Genomic DNA, 19565 nt, shown 5'->3' with positions numbered 1-19565 from the left:
CTGTAAATTAGGAATTCCTTCAGAAACAGAAGTTTATTTTTTATCAATTCACAAAATGGAAAGTAAATAAGTAGAAGAGAAATTCAGATCAATATTTGGTGTGACCGCCCTTTGCTTTCAAAACAGCCTCAATTCTTCTAGGTACACTTGCACACAATTTATGAAGGCGCTCAGCAGGTAGGTTGTTTCAAACATCTTGGAGACGTAACCACAGATCTTCTGTAGATGTCGGCTGCCTCATAGCCTTCTGTCTTTTCATGTAATCTCAGACTGACTCCATGATGTTGAGATCAGGGCTCGTGGGGAAATCATCATTTCCAGGGCTCCTTGTTCTTTACACTGAAGATAGTTCTTAATGACATTGGCTGCATGTTTGGGGTTTTTGTCCTTCTGCAGAATAAATTTGGGGCCAATCACACACCTCCCTCATGGTATGGCATGATGGATAAGTATCTGCCTGTATTTCTCAGCATTGAGGACACCATTGATCCTGACCAAATCTCCAACTCCATTTGCAGAAATGCAGCCCCAAACTTGCAAGGAACCTCCACCATGCTTTACTGTTGCATGCAGACACTATTTTACCGCTCTCCAGACCTTCACCAACAAAGTGCCTCCTGCAACAGCCAAATATTTCACATTTTGACTAATCAGTCCAAAGCACCTGCTATGTTTTCCCGCATAGTTGAGTCGCTTAGACTTGTTTCCTTGTTGGAGGTTTGACTTTTTGGCCACAACTCTTCCATGAAGACCACTTCTGGCCAGACATCTCCGGACAGTAGATGGGTGTACCTGTTTTCCTCCAGTTCTGTGCTGATGGCACTGCTGGACATCTTTCCAATATCAAAGGGAATTAAGCATGATGTGTCTTTCATCTGCTGCATTAAGTTTCCTTGACTGACCATTCTGTCTACAGTCTTCAATGTTGCCCAATCAATGGTGTCCTCAATTCTGAGAAACACGGGCAGATACTTATCCATCATGCCGTACCATCAGGGAGGACAGCAGTAAGACAATGACCCAAAATATACAGCCAATATCATTAACAGCTATCTTCAGCATAAAGAAGAACAAGGAGTCCTGGAAGTGATGGTTTGGCCCCCCGCAGAGCCCTGATCTCAACATCATGGAGTCTGTTTGGGATTACATGAAGAGACGGAAGGATCTGAGGCAGGCGACATCCACAGAAGATCTCTGGTTAGTTTTCAAAGATGTTTGGAACAACCTACCTGCCGAATTCCTTCAAAAACTGTGTGTAAGTGTACTTAGAAGAATTGATGCTGGTTTAAAACCAAAGGGTGGTCATTGATTTGATTTACATTTTCTTCTATTCGCTTACTTTGCATTTTGTAAATTGATAAATACACAATTAAGCAATCTTACATTACAGAATTTCTTCACCTGCCTAAAACGTTTGCACAGTACTGTATGTGTATATATATATAAACACTGCATCTTTAGGCCTCGTTTAGACTTGTGGTGGGGGGGGGGTCAAAAATGTGTGGTTGAGCCGCATTTTTGCTGCTCACCAATGCCCCCCTTAAGCTGCAATAGGTGGTGGTGTTTACATACTGCAGCTGCAAGATGACCCGACACAAACGCCCTGCAACCATATGCAATGCACGTGGTTGCTGTGTGTTTGCCTGCAAAAATGGGGTTAAAACAGGTGGTAAGGAGGCGTCACAATAATTCCTCACCGCCTGTAAGTAGTCTCTGGAGCACAATCCGAATGTGGATCAGATTTCAGAGGGAACTGATATTTATAGATGTATGTCTATATATACCTTTACAAGCATTTCCCAAAGAAATCCCCGTACACGACGTGCAGCTTCGGAAATCCAAAATTGAACACTCCTCGCCTCCCTCCCCACCCGCGCATGCACAGTCTACAGTCCCACACTGCACGTGAATGCGCTGCCCTTGAGAGACACGCATGGTCACCATTAATTGTTAATGGCACCCAACACGCATCCCGCAAAAGAAGCACATTTTGGCCACCAAGCCACATAGTACCGCAGTAACCATGCTGTTTGCTGTGGTGCAGCTTGCAAAAGTAGTTCTTACACTCGTATTTCCTGTGCGTTTTGGCAGCCTATTCAAATGAACGCGATGTAAAAACTGGAACTTGGGGGACTGTGCAGGAACACTGTGTGTTCCAGTCTAAACTTGCCCTAAATGATAGCAAACTGCATAGGTGCAGGGGGGAGCGCTCATTCATGGCTATCCAAAGCTGCACATGTGGTGCTGCTGGGTGTGTACTGCCATCTACAGGACAGATTGGGGAGGACGATGGTGGGCAACAGCTGGGGAGGTGGAGCATTTGTTTGGGGGAAATGAGCTCAGCATTTTACTATATTGGGGACACTGCGGTGCCTGGGGACCTTTTTGGGAAATTAAATCAACAGGAAATTACCTATTAATGAGGAAGTTATCGATCCCGTTTATAGATAGGATATTGGGGTAGAATGCTGTCACTCCATGCTGGTTATTACTATCTGACTTTGGAGTGTGCAATATTAAAGGGGTTGTAAACCCTCACGATTTTTCACCTTAATGCATTTTATGCATCAAGGTGAAGAACCTTTTATGCTGCAGCTGCCCCCAGAGCCCCCCTTTTTCTTACCTGAACCCAATCGTTCCAGCGATGGGAACGAGCACAGCAGCTCCAGGCACTGTCTCGGGTCCTCATTGGATAGATTGATAGCAGCGGGAGCCATTGGCTCCCGCTGCTGTCAATCAAATCCAGTGACATGGGAGCCAGGGGCAAAGTCCTGCTGTCTGTATCAGTGAATGCAGCTCTCCGTGTGGGCACTCAAGAAGAGGAGGAGCTCTGCGGAGGGACCCCAGAAAAGGAGGATCGGCGCCACTCTGTGCAAAACCCCTGCACAGAGAAGGTAAGTATAACATGTTTGTTATTTTTAAAAAATCACTTTAATGCTCTATTGGCACTGTCATTTCTGTTTCCAGCTACTAGGTGGGGCTGTATGTTCTCTTCAACTAGTTGCCACCCGCCCACCGTCAAATGACGGTGGGGTGGGGCGGTGCGGCTCTTGTTCTGGGAAGCCGTCATATGACTTGCTGGGACATGACACGACCCCGATCTCCGTAAAGAGCCGCATCCGTGGAACTTTGACCATGTGATCAGCTGTGTCCAATCACAGCTGGTCATATGTAAACACAGAGATGCTGGTAATCGGCGCCCCTCACCTCACACTGGCAGAGTGTGTGGTGAGGAGAGCCAATCAGCGGCATCTCCACGCAGGGGGATATCTACACATGTAATCAGTGCCCTGATTACAATATAGCGCCACCAGTGTCACCAATCAGTGCACACCATTGGCAGCAATCAGTGCCCACAAGTGCTACCAATCAGTGCTCATTAGCGATGCCAGTCAATGCTGCCCATCACTGCTGTCAATCAATACCTATCCGTGCCGCCTATCAGTGCACATAAGTGCGGCATATTAGTGCCTCCTCATCTGTGCCCACCAGTTTAGCCTATCAGTGCCCATCAGTGCTGCCTCAGCAGCGCACATCACCGAAGGAGAAAAATTACTTAGTTAAAAAATTTACTGCCAGAAACAAAGTAAAAAAAAAAAAATTCAAAATTTTTGGTCTTTTTTTTTTTTTTTTTTTATTAAAAAATAAAAAACCCAGCTGTGCTTTAATACCATCAAAGGAAAGCTTTTTGTGTGGAAAAAAATGATAAAAAAATTGTTAGGGTACAGTGTAGCATGACTGCGCAATTCTCATTCAAAGTGGGACAGCTGAAAAATCGCCTGGGCAGGAAGGGGGTGTAAGTGCCCGGTAGGCAAGTGGTTAATGAGCTCTTTGCAGTTGGAAGCTGTAATTGCCCATTTGTTTTCTACTGTTTTGTACATTGCAACTTTGCATTCTTTTGTGAGTATTTATAGAACATGTATGCTTGAATGTGTTCAAATAAAACTTTCTTCTGATTTAAAATAAAATAAAACAAAGACCAATCCCGACAGACACATATCCACTGATCTATTAGTGTCGGTTCATACTGGGGACTGACAATGGAACCGTTCTAATCGGAGTGACTTAAGTCTCTTTGATTTAGAAAGAGGTTCCTGCACTACTTGGGGGGCTGCTTTGGAGCGGCTTGCATTGACTTCTATTAAAGAAGTCCTTTGCAAGCCGCGCTGAAGTCACTCTGTGCGAGGCGACATTGTAGCCGCCCCAGTGTGCACTGAGCCTTAGAGACCACTTCTTATCACCTATAGGAGGCACACAGCACTCAGCATTGTTGGTTCAGTGGTATCAGCCCTGCCCATTGTCTTTTTCTAAACCACTCCCCCTGTTCTCATAGTACGGGGGCTTGTAGTCCAGGAATGGTAAGTGGAGGCCAAACAGACACCATGAGATGTACAGGACAGCTCTAAATGTCAGCCAGAATCAGCAGCTATTATTATTTCTCCCCCACTTATGGAGCAGATATAACAACACTTCTATTGGGGTATGTAACCAACCAGAAGGCACACCTCCCAACTTTCTGAGATGGGAATGAGGGACACCTATTAGGCATAGGACACACCCACTTAAAGGAGAATTGTACAACAAAAATGATTTGTTAAACCAACAAGTGTTTTTTACGACTACTATTCCTTTATATTGGCTTTTTGAATTTACAGTTGCAGCAAGTTAGAAATTGAGTGAAAGGTTTAGCATTTGGAAACCGTTTTTGATAGATAAAAAGTGAATTTTATATATAACTATATAGATAGGCCAAAATGAGGGACACATGAGGGGGACAGAGGGACATTTGCTCCAAATCAGGGACAGTTGGGAGTTATGCAGAAGGGAGCGGATATGAGACATTCATTCCAGGTCATCTTCTACAGGGCTGACTTGCTTAAAACAGATGACAAGGAGATCACCTGCAGATCCCATCCCCCTGTCAGTAAATGTATAGCAGTATGACATGGGAGGGGCCGCCCCTGTACAATACACATAGGAGGGGCGGACTCTGGATTGGACGGAGCAGGTAGATCCGCCATCTTGCTGTAGCCCGGACACTAGAGGTCGCGGTGTTGGTGGGGCGGTTTCCATGGTGACGGACGGAGCGTCCTGAGGAGACATGAGCCGCACTGAGGGGAGCCGACACCGGGAGGAGGCCATGAGTGCCGCCCAATACTACCGGAGACTGCACATACCGGAGAGGGTGGAGGAGGCCCTGAACACCGGATACCGGCTCAACCCGCCCGACCTACCCGGGTATCTGGTATGAGCCCGGTGATCTACTTCCCCCATATACTTACTGTACACCCCCCATATATCCCACTATATACTTCCCTCCTCCCCATATACCCCACTGTATACTTCCCTCCTCCCCATATACCCCACTATATACTTCCCTCCTCCCCATATACCCCACTATATACTTCCCTCCTCCCCATATACCCCACTATATACTCCCCCCCCCCCCATATACCCCACTATATACTTCTCCTCCCCCCATATACCCCACTATATACTTCCCTTCTCCCCATATACCCCACTATATACTTCCTCCCTCCCATATACCCCACTATATACTTCCCTCCCCTCCATATACCCCACTATATACTTCCCTCCCCCCCATATACCCCACTATATACTTCCCTCCCCCCCATATACCCCACTATATACTTCCCCTCCCCCCCCATATACCCCACTATATACTTCCCTCCCCCCATATACCCCACTATATACTCCCCCCATATACCCCACTATATACTTCCCCTCCCCCCCATATACCCCACTATATACTTCCTTCCCCCCATATACCCCACTATATACTTCCCCTCCCCCCCATATACCCCACTATATACTTCCCTCCCCCCATATACCCCGCTATATACTTCCCTCCCCCCATATACCCCACTATATACTTCCCTCCCCCCCATATACCCCACTATATACTCCCCCCCCCCCATATTCCCCACTATATACTTCCCTCCCCCCATATACCCCACTATATACTTCCCCCCCATATACCCCACTATATACTTCCCTCCCCCCATATACCCCACTATATACTTCCCTCCTCCCCATATACCCCACTATATACTTCCCCCCCATATATCCCACTATATACTTCCCTCCCCCCCATATACCCCACTATATACTTCCCTCCTCCCCATATACCCCACTATATACTCCCCCCCCCATATACCCCACTATATACTTCCCCCCATATACCCCACTATATACTTCCCTCCTCCCCATATACCCCACTATATACTCCCCCCCCATATACCCCACTATATACTTCCCCCCATATACCCCACTATATACTTCCCTCCTCCCCATATACCCCACTATATACTCCCCCCATATACCCCACTATATACTTCCCCCCCATATACCCCACTATATACTTCCCCCTCCCCCCATATACCCCACTATATACTTCCCCTCCTCCCATATACCCCACTATATACTTCCCTTCCCCCCATATACCCCACTATATACTTCCCCTCCCCCCATATACCCCACTATATACTTCCCCTCCCCCCCATATACCCCACTATATACTTCCCCATATACCCCACTATATACTTCCCCCTCCCCATATACCCCGCTATATACTTCTCCCTCCCCATATACCCCACTATATACTTCCCCTCCCCCAATATACCTCACTATATACTCCCCCCTCCGCCATATACCTCGCTATATACTTCCCCCTCCCCCATATACCTCGCTATATACTACCCCCTCCCCCATATACCCCACTATATACTCCCCCTCCCCCCATATACCCCACTATATACTCCCCATATACCCCGCTATATACTTCCCCCTCCCCATAAACCCCACTATATACTTCCCCTCCCCATATACCCCACTATATACTTCCCCTCCCCCGTATACCCCACTATATACTGCCTCTCCCCCATATACCCCACTATATACTTCCCATACCCCACTATATACTTCCCCTCCCTCATATATCCCACTATATACTTCCCATACCCCACTATATACTTCCCCTCCCTCATATACCCCACTATATACTTCCCATACCCCATATACCCCACTATATACCCCACCCCTCCCCCCATATACCCCACTATATACTCCCCATATACCCCACTATATACTTTCCCTCCCCCATATACCCCACTATATATTTCCCCCCATATACCCCACTATATACTTCCCCTCCCCCCATATACCCCACTATATACTTTCCCCTCCCCCCCATACCCCACTATATACTTCCCCATATACCCCACTATATACTCCCCCCCCATATACCCCACTATATATTTCTCCATATACCCCGCTATATACTTCCCCCTCCCCATATACCCCACTATATACTTCCCCTCCCCCATATACCCCACTGTATACTTCCCCTCCCCCCATATACCCCACTATATACTCCCCATATACCCCACTATATACTTCCCCTCCCCCATATACCCAACTATATACTTCCCCTCCCCCATATACCCAACTATATACTTCCCCTCCCCCGTATACCCCACTATATACTTCCCCCTCCCCCCATATACCCCACTATATACTTCTCCCCCCATATACCCAACTATATACTTCCCCTCCCCCCATATACCCCACTATATACTTCCCCCTCCCCCCATATACTCCACTATATACCCCACTATATACTTCACCCCACTATATACTTCCCCTCCCCCCATATACCCCACTATATACTTCCCCTCCCCTCCCCACTATATACTCCCCTGCTGCCATATACCTCCTACTCCCCATATATCATGTCCCCACTATATACCTCACCCTATACCCTCCTCCCGCTATATACCCTACTAAATACCCCCTTCCTCTCATTCAGTAGAGGATGGAGCTAATCAGAGGAAAGTGGAGATAATCAGTAGAGGGTGGAGCTAATCTGAGAAAGGCGGAGATATTCAGTAGAGGGTGGAGCTAATCAGAGGAAGACTGAGCTATTCAGTAGAGGGTGGAGCTAATCTGAGAAAGGCGGAGATATTCAGTAGAGGGTGGAGCTAATCAGAGGAAGACTGAGCTATTCAGTAGAGGGTGGAGCTAATCTGAGGAAGGCGTAGATATTCAGTAGAGGGTGGAGCTAATCAGAGGTAGACCACAATATTCAGTAGAGGGTGGAGCTAATTAGAGGAATGCAAAGATATTCGGTAAAGGGTGGGGCTAATCAGAGCAGGGTGGAGATATTTATATGAGGCTGGAGATGGTTGTACTGGAAATGGTTGTTTGTAATGGAGATACAGTTGAGTATAGAATAGAATCACCCCCCCCCCCCCCCCTTCAAATTATCACATTTTGTTGCTTTGCAGCCTGAAATTAAGACAGACACAGTTTTTGTTTGATCCAGCTGTATTTACTAGTGCAAATTATAACATCCAAGTGAAAGATATAACACCAACACATCAGAAAAAATAAATAATTAAACAGAATAGCTGACTTGGAAAAAGGACCCCCCCATGTCAGTATTTTGATGAACCACCTTTTGCTTTAATTCCACCCTTTAGTCTGTTGGGATTTGTCTCTTCTAGCTTTGCACATCTAGACTTTGCAATATTTGATCACTCTACTATGCAGAACTGCTCAAGTTCAGTTAAATTTGATGGTGACCGTTTGTGGACTGCAGTCTTCAAGTCATTCCACAGATTTTCAATGGGGTTTAAGTCTGGGCTCTGACTAGGCCATCCAGGGACATTCACCTTTTTCTCCTTCAGTCAAGAAGTTGACGGTATTTTGCCCCATCATTTTTCCTTCTATCCTGACAAGTGCTCCAGTCCCTGCTGCAGAAAAACACCATAACACGATATTACCACCTCCATGCTTTACTGTAGGAATGGTGTTATTTGGATGGTGAGCTGTATTGAATTTCCACCTCCTCCTCTTCTCACTCTTTTTGTTTTTCAGTCTAACTACTTTGCTGAGCTGTCAAATCCTCCGGTGATCAGCAATATCCATGGAAGGAGAATTCTGAGTGGAGCAGGAAATGCGGCCCTGGAGGTTGAAGTGTTTTGCACAGTGAGGAACAATGACAAGGTACCCCATACCCTGTATACAGTATAACTCCACAGAGTTGATTATCCGTGTGTATGGATCTATGGCAGCTGCCATTTTGCCCTCCTCGCTCAGAAAATGCCAGTTGCCTGGCAGTTCCACTGACCTGGAACAATTGATAGATCCGGAGTCCTGACTTCAGTTTTTACATGCTTATTTGGGTCAGTGACTTAGAAATGGAGACAGCCAGGGATGCGGAATTATTAGAAGCAGGCAGCATTTCTGACAGCTCAGTGTATGTAAACCCCGAAAAATGAACTTCTTTTTATTTTCTCCCTTTTAATCTGTTAAGTATACAATTGTAAGCGCTTTGTTCTATCTCTTCAATAAGCACAAAATTCACCTGTGGATCCTGCCAGAACTCTCAAAAAACTGATACCTTCCTGTGCTGACTCTTATCAGTTACAATGTTCCCAGCTATCTTAGAGAACCCCTCAGCCACCTTTATGGAGAAGAGGAGAAGGCTGGTGTTCTGTGGTCCTCCCTTAGGGTGACTACACTGCTCCCCTATAATTGAGCGTTGTCATCCTGGGACAGGAAGTGTGTTACTGGCAGGATCATCACATGATTGAAAATAAAAAAAAAGCTTGAAAGCAAATGCAGCAATCACATGTAATGGAAAGCTGCAATATATGACATGTATTTAAATTTGGATTTAGAATCACTTTAAAGCAGAACTCCAGGTAATAAAGTAATCATTTCATGAAACTTGATATATGAATAGAGGGAGCAGACCTATCAATCATCCGCCTGGTCTCCTTTCATAGATCCCTTTCCATTCACAGAAGCTGTAGTATGGCTTCTATGTATGGCATTGCTGGGTGGAATGAGAGCCTGTGACAGCCTCTTGGTTCTATTCACCATCGCTGCACGAGAAGATTACAGCAGCGGGGATGGGAGGGGCCTGGACAGAGGAAAATTTCACCTTAAACAAGGGACATCAGCAAAAGGGACACATCCTACTGCCTGTAAGTTACAGTATCTCACAAAAGTGAGTACACCCCTCACATTTTCGTAAATATTTTATTCCATCTTTTCATGCGACCACAAAGTAGTGAGTGTACAGCTTGTATAACAGTGTAAATTTGCTGGCCCCTCAAAATAACTCAACACACAGCCATTAATGTCTAAACCGCTGGCAACAAAAGCGAGTACACTTTTGTGAAAATGTCCAAATTGGGCCCAAAGTGTCAATATTTTGTGTGGCCACCATTATTTTCCAGCACTGCCTTAACCCTCTTGGGCATGGAGTTCACCAGAGCTTCACAGGTTGCCACTGGAGTCCTCTTCCACTCCTCCATGACGACATCACAGAGCTGGTGGATGTTGGAGACCTTGCGCTCCTCCACCTTTCATTTGAGAATGCCCCACAGATGCTCAATAGGGTTTAGGTCTGGAGACATGCTTGGCCAGTCCATCACCTTTACCCTCCCCTGCAAGGCAGTGGTCGTCTTGGAGGTGTGTTTGGGGTCGTTATCATGTTGGAATACTGCCCTGCGGCCCAGTCTCCGAAGGGAGGGGATCATGCTCTGCTTCAGTATGTCACAGTACATGTTGGCATTCATGGTTCCCTCAGTGAACTGTAGCTCCCCAGTGTCGGCAGCATTTATGCAGCCCCAGACCATGACACCCCCACCACCATACTTAACTGTAGGCAAGACACACTTGTCTTTGTACTCCTCACCTGGTTGCCGCCACACACGCTTGACACCATCTGAACTAAATACGTTTAACTTGGTCTCATCAGGCCACAGGACATGGTTCCAGTAATATATGTCCGTCCTTAGTCTGCTTGTCTTCAGCAAACTGTTTGTGGGCTTTCTTGTCCATCATCTTTAGAAGAGGCTTCCTTCTGGAACAACAGCCATGCCGACCAATTTAATGGGTATGGTCTGAGCACTGACAGGCTGACCTCCCCACCCCTTCAACCTCTGCAGCAATGCTGGCAGCACTCATACTTCTATTTCCCAAAGACAACCTCTTGGAAATGACGCTGAGCATGTGCACTCAACTTCTTTGGTTGACCATGGCGAGGCCTGTTCTGAGTGGAACTTGTCCTGGGGTGGAGAGCTGAAGTTACACACCACAGAGCTGATTGGGGGGAAGGGACTCCCCCCTCCTTTACTCAGCACACAGGACCAGAACTGAGGCTGTCAATCACAGGCTGTGTGCTGGAGATCCATCCCCTGTCACTATTTTTCTCTTGGTGTCAGGATAACTTGTCAAAAGTAATTCATGCTGATAGCAGAGGAATAAAGCAGCAGACAGAAATGACACTTGTGCTCTGGATTGAGAGAAGCACAGACTATAGAGGGATATGCTTTGTTCATATTACATGTCTGAGGTTTACAACCACTTTTAATTTCCAGCACAATTTTTCCCTTGGTGACATTTTTTATGGTGGAATTTGTGGCTTGATGTGGACACAGGCAAAATACTGCAAATACAGAGGACCCAGGGTCATCTTTAAGGCAGGGAAAAAGGGAGGGCAGGGAAAAGGGGCAGCTGCTCTGGGCCCCATCATTGTTGTGTGGCCCTTAGCTGCTGCCTCAAACTTGCCAACTATCCCAGTTTAAATTCCCATGTCCCTTGAAGTTTTAATCCCGTGCTGTGTCCCGATATCTCAGTGTAAAGTTCCGTTACTAATGCTGCTTAGCTCTGCTCTATTGACATGACTCACCTGCAGACCCTGTGTTTACATGTATATAACCTGCATTGTTATGTAAATAGCCACAGGCCATCGGCATTGATATGTAAATAGAGGCGGCATCATATGTACATCATGCCCCCCTGAAGTCATACCCACCATCCCTTCTGCTGAATGTTGCCCACTGGGGAGGTAAAGGGGAATGCTTGCAAGTCTTGCCTACAAGTGTGGTCATTAAGCCTAATATCAGCCTGTTGTGCAAAGGTAAGCAACTTGGAGTTGGAACCCTTTTTCAAAAAATCATGGTGCCACTGCACTGTGAATGTTGGTGCATGTGAATATGCAAATCTTAGCAGATGCATGAGGGTGTCATTAACAATTAATGGAACTGCTGTGTATCTACGAAAGGGCAGCACGTTTCTGTGGTTTCAAGAAAGCAATTTTGCATGCGTTCCCGACGCACACAAATGTGAACGTAGACTAAATGTCTCACTTACATTGGTGGTCAGTGTAAAATCTTCTCATTACATTGGGGCTTTGTGTACAATCCTTTCGTTCACACTAGTGGCCAGTGTAAAGGTCCCCCTTACATTATTGGTCAGTGTAAATCCCCATTACAAGTGGCCAGTGTAGAAACTCCTCTTTATATTGGTAATTGGTAAAAAAAAATCCAAGCTTGCATTTATGGTCAGTTATGAATCCTCACTTATATTAGTGGTCCATGTAGAAGCCCCCTTTAATTTGGTGTCGAGTGTAAATCCCCCCTTACGTTGGTGGCCAGCGTAGAAATCCCCCTTTCTTGGTGCTTGATGTAAAATCCCCCATTACATTGGTTGTCAGTATAAGTTCTTCATTACATTGGTGATCAGGGTACATTTCCCTTTACATTGGTGGTAAGAGCAGAATTGCCCTTACACTGGTGGTCAGTGTAAATCCCCCTTTACATTGGTGGTCATTGTAAAGCCCCGCTAACATTGGTGATCAGTGTAGAAGTGTCACCTTACATTGGTGGTCAGTACAAATCTCTTCAACAATGGTTGTTAGAGTAAATTCCCCCCTACAGGGAGGTCATTGTATATTCCCCCTTACACTGGTGGTTGGTGTAAATGCTCCTTCTACATTGGTGTCAGTGTAGAAATCCCTCTTTATATTGGTGGGTGGTGTAAAATCCCCCCTCACATTGGCGGTCAGTATAAATCCCTCCTCACATTGGTGGTCAGTGTAGAATCCACCACTATATGATTGCCAAAGATTTCCAGTTTTGCTCTACATGATTCAGAATTTTCCACAGTGTAGTGCCTCCTAACTAATCCCCCCCACCACTGCCACTGATCCCATCAACCCCCCAGCATTGCCACTGATCTGCCCCCCCCCCAGCATTGCCACTGATTCCAGGAGGATGTGCTGTAACTTTTAGCAACCAATCAGTGAGCAGTAATGATGTGCACTAACCTTATGCAGCCAATCATTGAGCAGTTAAGGATATGCAGTAACCTCTAGCAAACAATCAATGAGCAGTAATAATGTGCAGTAACCTCTAGTAACCAATTAGTGAGTGGTAAGGATGTTCAGTAACCTCTAGCAACCAATCAGTGAGCAGAAGTCATGTGCTGTAACCTTCTATCAAATAATCAGTGAGCCATAATGTGTGCTGTAACCTCTATCAGCCAGTCAGTGAGCGGTAATGATACACTGTAACCTCTAGCAACCAATCGGAATCGCTGCCTGATTTGATTCAGTAAACTGCTATTTTTTTGTATGTCTCAGAGCAGGTGGAGAGCAAAATCACATAGGGGGGGAGAAAATGTTTGCCCAGGGTTCCTACAATAATAAAGACGGCCCAGTGCTCAACCGATACAGATTGCCTACGCCGAACATCAGCACTCTGCCTTATCCACAGTCAATGATGGATCAGCTGCTGGGTGGACAATAAGCATGGTACATCTGAGGTTATGCTGAAATATCTCCAATACTTTCCAAACTCATAGAAGGAGGAGGGCTTAGGAGTGATGGAGTTGTACATGGGTTCATTGAGAACCATAAACTTCGATCTTTTCTAATTGTAGAACTGCTTGTGAGGCAAAAAATATGGCAGCGGTCACTGCTGACTCATTTTGGAAGGTGTTATGGGGCTGTTGCTTTTATCTTGGCTGATATGGAGAAAACATGCAGCCAGGGAAGTCTAAAACATCTGCTCTACATTATTATTCACATCAGTCCCTACCCTCAAGGAGCTTACGATCTAAGGTAAACTCACATTTATATACTAGGGCCAATTTAGACAGAAGTCAGTTAACCTACCAGCGTGTCTTCGGAGTGTGGGAGGAAACCGGAGTACCCGGAGGAAACCCACACAGGCACAGGGAGAACATGCAAACTCCAGGCAGGTAGTGTCGTGGTTGGGATTCGAACCAGCGACCTTTTTTACTGCTAGGCGAGAGTGCTACCCATTACACCACTGTGCTACCCAACTACATCTTTGTTCATGGGGGGCAGAGAAGACATAATGAACATGATTGCCCCAGAGTCTGTACCTACAAGGAGACCTGAATCAGTAAAAAGACTTAAGCTGGTCATACACGGTGTGATATTCTTTCCTGAAACCACAGGTTGTAGGAAAGAAAATCGTTTGATTTCCCCATCAACACAGTCAGTGTTCATGGGGGAATCCTTCCCATGAAGCTATTGTGTTCTCGGGCGGGAGAGTCGTCCCTGCCAGGAGAACACATAGTGATCATTGCTAGAGGCTATAGCCGCTGGAAATAATCGTATGAAATATCCGACAGGCTGGTTACACCCAAGTTAATCGATCAATCAACTTGGGTACATTCAGCCTGCCCACATGGTGCGAATCTCAGTCAGTCCCTGCTTAACTGGCCGAGATTTGCACAGTCTATGGCCAGCTTAGGAGGTTCTCTTGAGAGAACAACCACCACCTACTGATACTCTCAACCCACTCCTCCGCCTCAAGCCATCGGTAATTACATAGTTGGCAAGGTTGAAAAATGACACATCAGGTCCAACCTGTGTGCTTTTATGTCAATATTACATTGTATACCCCTGTATGTTGTCATAGTTTAGGTGCTTATCTAATGGTTTTTTTAAATTATCTATGCTCCCTGCTGAAACCACTGCTTGTGGAAGAGAATTCCACATTCTTACCGCTCTTACAGTAAAGAACCCTCTACGCTCTTTACAGTTAAATCACTTTTCCGCTAATTTTAGTGAATGGCCACAAGTCTTTTTAAATGCCCTTTTCGCAGAAACGTTTTATCCCTATTGTGGGGTCCCCAGTACGGTATTTGTACATTGAAATCATATCCCCTCTCAATCGTCTCTTCTCCAGAGAGAATAAGTTCAGTGCTTGTAATCTTTCCTCATAACTAAGATCTTCCAGACCCTTTACTAGCTTTGTCTCCCTTCTATGGACTCTCTCCATTTCCAGCACATCCTTTCTGAGGACTGGAGCCCAGAACTGGACGGCATACTCCAGGTGAGGCTGGACCAGAGTCTTGTCTTGTAGAGTGGGAGAATTATTGTTTTATCTCTGGAGTTAATTCCCTTTTTAATGCATGCCAATATTCTATTGGCTTTGCTTGCAGCATCTTGGCATTGCATGCCGTTGCTGAGCTTATCATCTAATAGGACCCCCAGGTCCTTTTCCATCCTAGATTCCCCCAGAGGTCCCCCCCTAGTGATTAGATTGCATTCACACTTTTGCCACCTAAATACATTATTTTACATTTTTCCACGTTAAAGCGGAGTTCCACCCAAAAATTGAACTTCCGCTTTAAGTGCTGGTGACCCCCTGACATGCCACATTTGGCATGTCATTGGTTTTGGGGGGGGGGGTACCCAGTTTTTAGAGGCATCCAGCTCCCACTTCCTCCCCTGGCACATGGGTGGAACTCCGCTTTAAATCTCATTTGCCATGTAGTTGCCCACCCTATTAATTTGTTCTGATCTTCTTGCAAGGTTTCCACATCCTGCAGAGAAGTTATTGCCCTGCTTAGCTTAGTATTGCCCGCAAATACTGAGATTGAGCTGTTTATCCCATCCTCCAGGTCCATTTATGAATAAATTAAATAGGATTGGTCCCAGGACAGAACCCTGAGGGACCCTACTTTTCACAGTACTCCCCCATTTATCACTACCCTCTGAACTAGCCAGTTTTCAATCCAGGTACTCGCCCTTTGGTCCATGCCGACAGACCTTAGCTTATATAGTAAACGTTTTGGGGAACTGTATGAAAGGCCTTTGCAAAATCCAGATACACCACGTCTACAGGCCTTCCCTCATCTAGATGGCAGCTTACCTCCTCATAGAAGGTTAGTAGATTTGTTTGGCAAGATCCCAGGAATATATCTTGGTCCTTTTTTTAAAGATCGGAGAAAAGCCAATGTAGCACCAATCAGCTGGTACCATACCAGTCGGTAGACTGTTAGTCAAGTAATTGCCAGACTGTTGTTCCTAATTTTTACAGAGTTCCTTAAGGACCCTCGGATGCAAGCCATCTGGTTACAGTGACTTATTTATGTTAAGTTTCAAGTCTGTTTCTGATTTTATCCTCTGTTAACCATGGTGGTGCTTTCTGTGACATATCATGAGGATAAACATTGCAGTTTTGGTTCCTGAAGCCCCCCGTTTCCCTTGTGTAGGAGAAGAATACATTCAAAACCTTCCCCATCTCACCATCCTTTGTAACCAGAATCCCTTCATCATTCTTTATGGGGCCAATATGATCTGCCCTCCCTCTTTTACTATTTATTTACTTAAAGAATTTCTTGGGATTTTTCTTACTTTCCTCCGCTATGTGCCTTTTGTGTTTTATCTTAGCCTCCCTGATTACACCCTTACATTTCTTATTGCATTCTTCAGTTGGAATGCTGATGATGTTCCCTCAGCCTTGTATTTTTTGAAGGCCTTCTCCTTAGCTTTTATAAGAATTTTTACGTTGGCGTTAAGCCACCCAGGGCTTTTTATTAGCTGTTTTAAATTTATTACACTTTGGGATGCACTGGCTAATACCCTTATTTAATATGCTCCTAAAGCACACCCATATTTCCTCCGTGTTCTTTGTTTCCTAAGATGTTATCCCATTTAGTATCTTCTAGCAAGGAGCGTCGTTTCTGGAAGTTGTCTCTTTTGAAATTCAGTGTCTTTGTATTCCCCTTATGCTTCTTATTTGTGTGATGTATGCTGAAACTAATTGACCTGTGATCGCTGTTTCCTAAGTTGCGCCGTATTTCTACATCCATGATTATGTCTGTATTGTTAGTAATCAGTAGGTCTAGCAACGCATTGTTTCTTGTTGGTGCATTTACCATCTGACCCATGAAATTGTCCTGTAAGACATTTAGGAAATGGTGAACCTTAGATGAATGTGTGGTTCCTTCTGCCAAGTCTATGTCTGGATAATTAAAATCCCCCATTATAATGACACTTCCCTTCCAAACTATGATAGGAGGTCTGTCTCCCCCTCCTTCCTTAGGTTATGGGGAGCTGGTGACCTCCTATCAGAATGCAACGCTTGGACATGGGCAGCCAAACACTAGACTTAAATACCATTATGTGAGAGCAGGGAGCATGATTATTATCCCTGTGTAAGCTCCAACAAAGAGCTTAGAAAAGGTTAGACTCTGGGAAGGTAAGTATCAGCGGATGGGGGTTTGTCTTTCAAGAGTACCTGTCACTTTGCTCTGAATAAGCTTTTCAAAAATAGTCAGCAGTGTCGACTCCAGTATTTATTGACTGACCGGTCCTCTTAGACAGCGAAGGGCACACCATCCTTGGCAGTGGCCATGAGATGGCTGTGTATGTGAATATTTGTGGGCCACATTGTTAGGTGTCCCCGGCTCTTTCCCTATGTTGTTCCTGTGTTAGATGGCCAGTTAGCGCCTCTGCTGATCGCCTAATTTAACCAGTGACAAGTCTCCCTTTAGCCGAATTACCAGATACTGAGGAGAAGGCTGTGGTGGCCCCATCCTCCACAAATGAATGGATTAAATGAGGAAAATGTTGTTTTTGTTTTTTTTCCTAAGATGAGCAGCTGTCATTTCTGTTCTTTGTAGAATGCCTGAAGTGGATTGGGTTGGAAACCTCTGATCTATCTGTCCATTGTTCTATAGAAATGATCACACCTTTGTTTCAATCCTGGATTCAGAGTGTGACAAACGCGTAGGGTGACATTGAAGTTATTAGCGGTCTCCCTTTGTTAACGCTCCCAGATCTGATGAAACAATGATGTGCAAATTTCAATTGTGACTTCTCTTCCATTAATACACAGAACACAATGTAACAAAACTACATTTTCTCTGTCAATAGCAAAAAACGGTGAGATGAAAGCTCAAGGCCATCCGAGGAAAGGGTTCCACCTTCATATCCAGATGTCTTCTAAATTCTAATCAGCAAAGACACTCTTTACCGAGAGCCGTGTGTGCCACCTGGAGAGTGCAAAATACTACTGTCCCTGTTCCAAGGCCTTATCATCTATTCTGCATTCAATCTGATCATTTTAATTGATTATAAATGATAGAAAACAGACAATTCATAGGTTACAATACATTTCCTGCATTGAGCTGATCACTTTCATTGACAAAAAGTGATCAACGTTAATGTGAAAGTGATAATTTGAGCTTCTTTGAAGAAATGACACAATTTTTTTCTCTTTCCTTCTGAAATAGGCTAGAGCAACCATTCTCAACTAAAGTTCCATGAAACCTCAAGGTTCCTCCAGAGTTGGTTAGTGGTTCGGCGAGCAATGAGCAGTGGTGGACTGACCTCCTGCCTGATGGTGCCTGCATACCTTCGGCACCATCACTTGGCAGTATAGCCTTTACTCTCATCTTTCAAGCAGGCAGGGTCTGACTGGCAACTTTTGGCCCAAGGGGGCAAGTACAACCCAGAGGCTCATGGTGCAGTGACTCAGCCGCTCTCCCTTTTCTCACCCCCATCCCAGGCTGAAGCTCCGCTCCAGGTAATCTATGCTCACCAGGCGGGTCAGACTGGACAGCACTTGCAGCGCCGACTCCAGGTTTCCAAACGGGCCAGCTGGGGGCTGCTGTCTGGGCTGGCCAGGGGAGGAGAGCCTCCTGTGGGGCACAGAGCAGGCCTCTGCTTGTGTATACCATCTTGCCAGGGGGGACGGCTGCGCTTTATGCTCATCCTTATCCCACACTCTGTAGGACGCCGGCAGGGACTTTTTACTTCTATTCACCAGAAAGCCTTTAGGCATGTCTGCGGCAGAAGCGGTGCAGCTTTTTTTGCGGGGCATCAGAGCGGCCCGGGGGCAATTGCCTCCCTGCCCAGTCCCCCTCTGCAAGCAGGTAATCACTGATACCAATGGGGATATTAAATGCCTGTAAGAATCCCTTCTATCACTAATCATCATTTTATCATTCCATTGACCACAAATGTAAGAAGGCTTCTTTCCCACTAGCCATCAAATGTATGGGCTCTCCTCTCCCACTGACCATCAATGTAAAGGGGGCTTCTCACCCACCAATCACCTCTACTGCTGGCCAAAAGTGTTTGTGGGCTCCTATCCCACTGACCGAAAATATAAGGGGCCTCTTCTCTTACAGACCTTTAGATCATGGGTGCTCAACCTGTGGCCCTCCAGCTGTTGCAAAACTACAATTCCCATCATGTCTCTGCCTTTGGGAATCAAGCTTGTAACTGTCAGCAGCTTGCAATGCCTCATGGGACTTGCCGTTGCGCAACAGCTGGAGGGCCACAGGTTGAGCACCCATGCCTTAGATGTAAGGGGTTCCTCTCCCACTGACCATCAAATGTAAGGCAGTCCTCTGTCACTGATGAAAGGTGGCTTCTCTCCCACTGTCCACCAATGTAAAGCCTTAAGTGAATGGGGACT

At 45.7% G+C, this 19565-nt stretch overlaps 1 protein-coding gene across 2 annotated transcripts in view; it reads left to right on the top strand.

The window, feature by feature from the left end:
* The first annotated feature begins 5021 nt into the window (after nucleotides 1-5021).
* The window catches only part of ENO4 (enolase 4), a 49831-nt gene continuing 35287 nt past the window's right edge, over nucleotides 5022-19565 (top strand). For both annotated transcript variants that reach the window (XM_073595799.1, XM_073595798.1), the window contains exons 1-2: nucleotides 5022-5245; nucleotides 8899-9027. In XM_073595799.1, the coding sequence (XP_073451900.1) occupies nucleotides 5102-5245; nucleotides 8899-9027 (273 nt within the window). In that variant the 5' untranslated portion in view covers nucleotides 5022-5101. The remainder of the gene's footprint in view (nucleotides 5246-8898; nucleotides 9028-19565) is intronic.

This window comes from Aquarana catesbeiana, linkage group LG08 (genome assembly GCF_042186555.1).
Source record: "Aquarana catesbeiana isolate 2022-GZ linkage group LG08, ASM4218655v1, whole genome shotgun sequence".
Lineage (NCBI taxonomy): Eukaryota > Metazoa > Chordata > Amphibia > Anura > Ranidae > Aquarana > Aquarana catesbeiana.
The sequence above is the reverse complement of the archived record's forward strand: the minus strand, read 5'-3'. Positions and strand labels throughout refer to the sequence as shown.